Here is a 6,623-nt window from a genome sequence, read left to right as displayed (position 1 = left end):
TACTATCATCAAGATGACGTAGATTTGTAAATAGTCCAATCACTTCAGCTTCATACACACACGAAGCCAGCGAAGTAAGAAGATGAGTCCAATCTTGAATTCCACCATTTCTTACAGTTTTTTTATCTCATTCTCCTCTTCCAGGTTTACATCAATCATCATTTCAAAGAGAATTTTCTGTGTTTGGAGATGTCCCTCTCTCAGTCCTCTTCTATGTCTCTTAGAGTCACTTGGTTCTTTACTTGTACTTATCCTCCTCTTCTTTTGAGAAGCAGACTCTCCTCTTATCTCCTTCTCTCCTCCTGTCTTTCCCTTTTATTTCATTTTCTTCTTTTTTTTATCTTGAGGCATCTGGGGCTTCAGCACAGATGGGGCACCAGGTTTTTTCTCAGGGTGAGAGACAGGTAAGACATCATCATAATTTTCTTCCTTGTTAAGATTTTTGATCTATTGTCCTGCAGAGTTGTCGATGTTAGGTCTTTCCATTTTAACTCCTCCACTTCTGTCATTTGATTCTCTCAAAAAAGAGTATGACGCTAGCAGGTATATATCTGCATCACTTTCCATAAGGTCAAAAAAATTTCTTTGGTCAAGAAAACCAGATAAAGATCTAGATTTTCTCGAAACTCTTCGTTTGCTAGTTTCTGGAGAGATGAGTATGGGGGGTTTTGGAATTGATTCAGATGTACTTTGGTTAGAAGAGATTGAGTGCTATGATAATAATGGTTTGGAGACCATTTTGATTTGGTTTGAAAAGGGTTTTGTGATGCTTGTATTTGAGTTGGTTCAGACAGCCTTTTACGGTATCCGAGATGGCATTTTAGGACCGGTGTAACAGAAGGGACAGATTGGTTCAAAAGTGAAACGTTGATAGGAAGGTTTAAGGTTTTAATTTTGAATTAGGAGACACTTGACTGACTTGGCACTAAAGTAGTTCGGAACATATGAAAATACTGAAAGGACTACTAACCTGAATCCCAGAGAGACAATTTTGATGGTGTCGAGCAACTATTCTGAAAACTTGTTCACAAGATGTCCTATACCTCCCATGTGTGTATATCCCTTCTCCTGTCACACCCACTTTTTGACCCAACATTTGCATTTTCTGCTTCACCATTCTACTCATCTTCCTTTCTTACTTCTGCCTGGAGTAACTTTGAATTCTGAATTGCAACATCTGACATTGAGATGTGTCCTTTCCTTTAGATACCAAGGGCATACATCCTGTCGTGAAGTCCTTGAGGAGACACCTCTTTACTAACCCATGAGATTTTTGTTGTCCCTGCTTGCTAACATAATTGACAACTTCATTTATTCTCTCTCCTCAGCCTGCACATGATGTCAGTGATTGGATTTGGGAACCCAAATTAGCTTAGGTCCCTTGTAGTTATAAAAGGGATGAATCAAGCTCCTTTAAGCCCATATGGGTATCACTTCTTTTCTGCCTTCCCGAGATCCTTTCTTTTGAGGACCTGTTCCTTTCGTTCCCTTTTTAGAACCTTTTTTCTGAGTACCAGTTCCTCCTATTTTGACTCTCTTTTTGACAAAGCCTTTGTTCATTTGAAAAACCTCAATCCTTGCTTTACATCCCTCCTTGTAATATCCTGGTTTCTCACAGTGAGTGCACGATTAGTTTTCAGTTGTGAAGACATACTTACTGTGTGGATTATAAGGCATTTTCTCTCTATTAAAACCAATCCCTTCTTTTTCATCTCCTTTACTTTTGTACATGGAGGCAATCACATCAGAGGACCAGGTCTAATTGAGAGCTTTATCAAAATCAAACTTAACCCTATTCAAATCCTTTTCTAGTAACACATTCATCTCAATCTCAGCAATGAGGCTTAGTTTTGCTATCTTTAACATCTTTTCAAGCACTAGAAAGGTTTCATTTGCTTCACCTTTTCCCTTGAAAGATATTTTCACCCCTTCTCTCACTTGGCTTTCCAACAAAATGTATTGTTGGTTTGTCTCATGGATTTGTTTCTTCATTTCTCCAGAGGATATACGTAGGTCATCCCTTTCTTTCTCTGTCTCATCAATTACTTGATTCAACTCATCCTTCTCAGCAATCAGAACGTGATACGCATCAATTAACACGTGATAGTTTATCAGTTTTTTTAGAGTAAACTTTCAAGTTTTTCTCTATGTCAAGAAAGTTTATCTCCTTATCATCATCATCCGTGTCAGACTTAGCCATAAGCGCACTTATTGACCCATTTTCAGTTGCTTCATCTTCAATGGTCATCAATGATATGTTCCCTTGGTCATTTTCATCTTCAGATTCACTAGAAGAATTTCCCTATGCATCAAACGCTTGCTTTACCAGCTCGTCAGCAGCTTCTCTTCTTTAGAATCTTCTGTCGGGGATCTAGTTCCTCCTGGCGGTCCTGTTATAATTGTCTTTCTTGTTTTGAGGATAATCCTTTATGAAGTGGCCATGTTTCCCACATTTGTGACAACAGTTGTCGTTTCCTCTGAAGTTTCTGCTAGAGCTCTCTGTCTTGGTAAATCCACCATTCTTCTTGATTATCTTATGAAAACTCCGAGTAAGATAGACCATTTCAGATTCATTGTCACTTGAATCCCCTCTTGCAGCTTTAAGAACAAGATTTCTCTCTTTCATTACTTCATTCTTTTTTGTCTTCTTCAAAGTCATCTTCATCTCATATGTCTTGAGATTTCTTATTAGTTCATCAACAATCAGCTTAGCGAGATCTTTGGCGTCATAGATGGCATTTACTTTGGTTCTAAGAATCAAGCAAAACTCTAAGTAGCTTCCTTAGCAGTTTGATAGATATGATGACCTCTCCTAGAGAGCTGAGTTCATTGATTAATCTAGTGTGCATGTCATGGATAGATTCATCCTTTTTCATTTTGAACAACTCATACTCTGTTATGAGCATGCCAATTTTAGGGTTTTTTACTTGAGTTGTTCCTTCATGGGCAGTTTGGAGAGTTTCCCAGATCTCTTTAGCAGTTTTACATGCTGAAATTCGATTGTACTCATCAGCTCCTATTCGACAGACAGGAATCTTCTTTGCTTTGTAGTTCTTCTTCACAGCTTTCTTGTCTGCCTCATTATATTCTTGCCTCATTTTTGGAGTGATTTCCATACCAGCTTTATCTTTGTTTACAGGAATATGAGGACCATCACAAATAATGTCCCACAGTTCTAAGTCCTCAGCCATAATGAAGTCATGCACCCTAGCCTTCCACCACCCATAATAATTTCCGTTGAATCTGGGTAGTCTGATAAATGATTGACCTTCTTCTAGGTTTGGTAGGGTTATCATTTCACAGATTCTTTCTAGTTGTTAACCTTTTAGAAAGCACCTGCTCTGATACTACTTGTTAGAGGCTGTGCGTCTACCAAACAGTATAAGGAGGGACCTGGGTGTGTATCCATTCCCTTATATAGTGCAGTATGTAAAGGAAACAGGATGTACCGTGAAAACTTCTAGCTCAAGGGATTAAAACCATGACCTACCCTATTAGGATTTCAACTTCACTACACGAGTAACTTCATATTACCACATATTGTAAGCTAGGAACTAGGGCTGGGCAAAAAATACCGAAAATCGCATTACCGAACTGAACCGGGGATTTCGGTAATTCGGTATTCGGTATTTCGATTTTCGATTCGGTTTTCGGTAATAAACTTAAAAAAATTCGGTATTCGGTTTCGGTATTACCGAATACCGAAATACATACTAAATAAAGGCCCATTAATTTAGTCTATCCCAATCCTAATCCCATTGCAATAGCAATTACCCATTGCCATCAGTTTAGTCCATTACCTAAAATCCTTAATATTTCATTCCCTACTCCCAGCGTCAATAACAATTAGCAATTAGCAATTCTTCTCTAGACCAATATCAGTTGCATATTGGATAAATTTGCCGCATGTAGTCTACAATTCTAAATCACGTTTTATCTGCTACAAAATGATACTCGTAATAATGTTATTACTTTTTGAGTTTCATTGCAAATCAGTAGTTTACTTCTTGAATACATCATATTGATGAAAGAAACTAAGTTCATTAGGCTGGTTCTGTTTTTGCACAACTAAGTTGACATATTACTTTCTCGACTAAAATGTGTGTATATGAAGGCTTCAACCTAATCAATTTCTTATTTGATACCTTAAGCAGTGAAGTCTTGTGATGTAATACAGTGGACTTCGACTTCAATATGGTATTACCGAATACCGTACCGAACCGAAGTTTGATTTACCGATTACCGAATTACTGAACCGAAGTTTGAAAGTTCAGTATTTGGTATCTATTTTCAATTATCGATTACCGAATTACCGATCCCGAACTTCAAAAATACCAAACCGAATCCGAATGCCCACCCCTACTAGGAACTAACTCTCATAATCCCTCAACCCTTACAATAGTAACAACTTAAGAACTAACTCCCGTAGTCCCTCAACCTTTGTAATACACCGGTTGCAAATACCTCCACTTGACCAATTCTAGCTAAGAAAACTAAGGTTGACTACCTCTAGCCAAACCCAACTAATACACCTTAGACTAAGCACTAGACAATGGTACAACTTAATAGATTGAAAGGTAAATTTCCTAACAACTACTAAGAATTTGAAATACCTACAACAACTTCTTATAAGAGCAGGGTAGGATTACAAGTTAAAACACATAAAACAAAGCTTAAAACAAACTAAGAGAATAAAACATCTTCAGTGTTGGAAACATATCCTTCAGTTTGTGATTAGCTTTGTTGAACACTTAGACTGTCTTGTGACGACTGCATTTTTTGAGTGATTTTTAGGTTTTCCAAGTAGTACACAATATGGGTGCAACGTGTTGTATATATAGTGGGAAGCATATGGGATGGATAGATGCCACTCGTTCAATATTTTGACCTAAAACATGGGTCAGCTTACTGCTGTACTTGTGTGTAGTGAGTACCTTGGCTTTACAGCTGTCTCTGCTTACTGTGCAAGATGCACAGAGAGCATATCACAGACCAGGTCTCTATCTGGTTCAGAATACGTTTGACAATCATTAAAACAAAAAGCACTTGGACATATCAATTACCATTGTAAAAAATTTATGATCCTTAAGTCAAAATAAAGACAGGTGTGTTGGGTAAATTATAAGCCAAACTGGAAATAAACCACCTTACCTTATAATAACTCACCGCTTAGGACAATTCTAGAGCATTTTGGTCGATGATAAACTAGAGAAATAAAGGCGACTGCTGGAATGAAAAGTATGCTGAATTTGCACTAGTCTAATAGAAAAATAAATTAAAAAAATAAAACCCCAAACCCGAAATTGCACAAATCTAAGGGACAATGGATAGTTAAACCATAAACCGACCATCGTCAATAGCTAACAGTTATCATTTAGGCTCGACTTCACGCATGGTCAATAATTATACACATGTTATATATAGACCAAAGACGATATTTGTCTAAACATCCATAAATAAATAAAACAAAATAAATAAAAGTACATGCCTCTATTTAAAAATTGTAATAACACTTTAATATATGAGAGTCCTCATCCATTGAACATATGATCAAAAGAGTTTTAGGACAAGTAATGGTACTTAAAAGGCCAAAATTTGTCTAAAAAAGCCATAAATAAATAAATAAATAAGAAGGACATTGAACATTATAATAGCACTTTAATACATCATATGAGAGTCTCCATCCATTGAACACGTGATCAAAAGAGTTTTAAGACAAGTAATGGTACTTAAAACGTCAATATTTGTCTAAAAAGCCATAAATAAATAAAAAGACTTGATACCATTTAAACACAATAATAACACTTTAATACATAATATGAGAGTCCCCATCCATTAGACACATGATCCAAAGAGTTTAAGCACAAGGAATGTTTATCCTTAAAACAAAGTTGTGCTTTGAAAACAATAACTTGTTGTAAGACTAATTAGATAGTAGTGTTATGATTATCATTACTTATCCTAAAACTCTTTTTTAAATGTGTTCAATGGATGGAGACTCTCATATGATGTATTTAAAGTGTTATTATAATATTTAGATAGTATCAAGTCTTTTTATTTATTTTTATTTATGACTTTTTAGAAAAATATTAGCCTTTTAAATATCATTACTTGTCATAGAATTCTTTTGATAATGTGTTCAATGGATGATGACTCTCATATAATTTATTAAAATTTTATTATAATGTTTAAATGGTGGTATGTCCTCTTTTTATTTTATTTTATTAATTTATGGCTTTTTTAGAAAAATATTTGCCTTTTAAGTACCATTACTTTCCTAAAACTCGTTTGATCGTATGTTAAATGGATGATGACTCTCATGTGATGTATTAAAGTGTCATCACAATGTTTAAATAGTGACACGTCCTTTTATTTATTATATTTTATATATTTATGGCTTTTTTTAGATAAATATTGGTCTTTAAAGTACCATTACTTGTCCTAAAACTCTTTTGATTGCGTGTTCAATATATGGGGACTCTCATATGATTTATCAAAGTGTTGTTATGATTTTTAAACAGTGGTATGTTCTTTTTTATTTTATTTTATTTATTTATGGTTCTTTTTAGATAAATATTGGCCTTTTAAGTACCATTACATGTCCTAAAACTCTTTTGATCATG

The 6,623-nt window shown here is 35.3% G+C and overlaps 1 protein-coding gene across 1 annotated transcript; it reads right to left on the bottom strand.

Annotated features, from left to right (window-relative positions):
• Positions 1-1,758: 1,758 nt before the first annotated feature.
• On the bottom strand, positions 1,759-3,191 carry LOC132639188 (uncharacterized). The gene is made up of 4 exons (XM_060355662.1): positions 2,893-3,191; positions 2,561-2,750; positions 2,132-2,302; positions 1,759-2,061 (listed from the first exon to the last, which is right to left on the bottom strand). Exons 1-4 carry the CDS (start codon positions 3,189-3,191, stop codon positions 1,759-1,761), a joined length of 963 nt encoding a protein of 320 aa, XP_060211645.1.
• Positions 3,192-6,623: the final 3,432 nt, after the last annotated feature.

This window comes from Lycium barbarum, chromosome 5 (genome assembly GCF_019175385.1).
Source record: "Lycium barbarum isolate Lr01 chromosome 5, ASM1917538v2, whole genome shotgun sequence".
NCBI classification, from domain to species: domain Eukaryota; kingdom Viridiplantae; phylum Streptophyta; class Magnoliopsida; order Solanales; family Solanaceae; genus Lycium; species Lycium barbarum.
This window is presented reverse-complemented; position numbering and strand designations above follow the sequence as displayed.

What these genes read in the sequence shown, in the direction of transcription:
- LOC132639188 (XM_060355662.1), bottom strand. Translation starts at nt 3,191, where the DNA reads ATGGCTGAGGACTTAGAACTGTGGGACATTATTTGTGATGGTCCTCAT. An exon ending in ATTGGCATGCTCATAACAGA is followed by an intron (nt 2,751 to 2,892) that starts GTATGAGTTGTT and finishes CTTGATTCTTAG; the next exon opens with AACCAAAGTAAATGCCATCT. An exon ending in GTGACAATGAATCTGAAATG is followed by an intron (nt 2,303 to 2,560) that starts GTCTATCTTACT and finishes TTTGATGCATAG; the next exon opens with GGAAATTCTTCTAGTGAATC.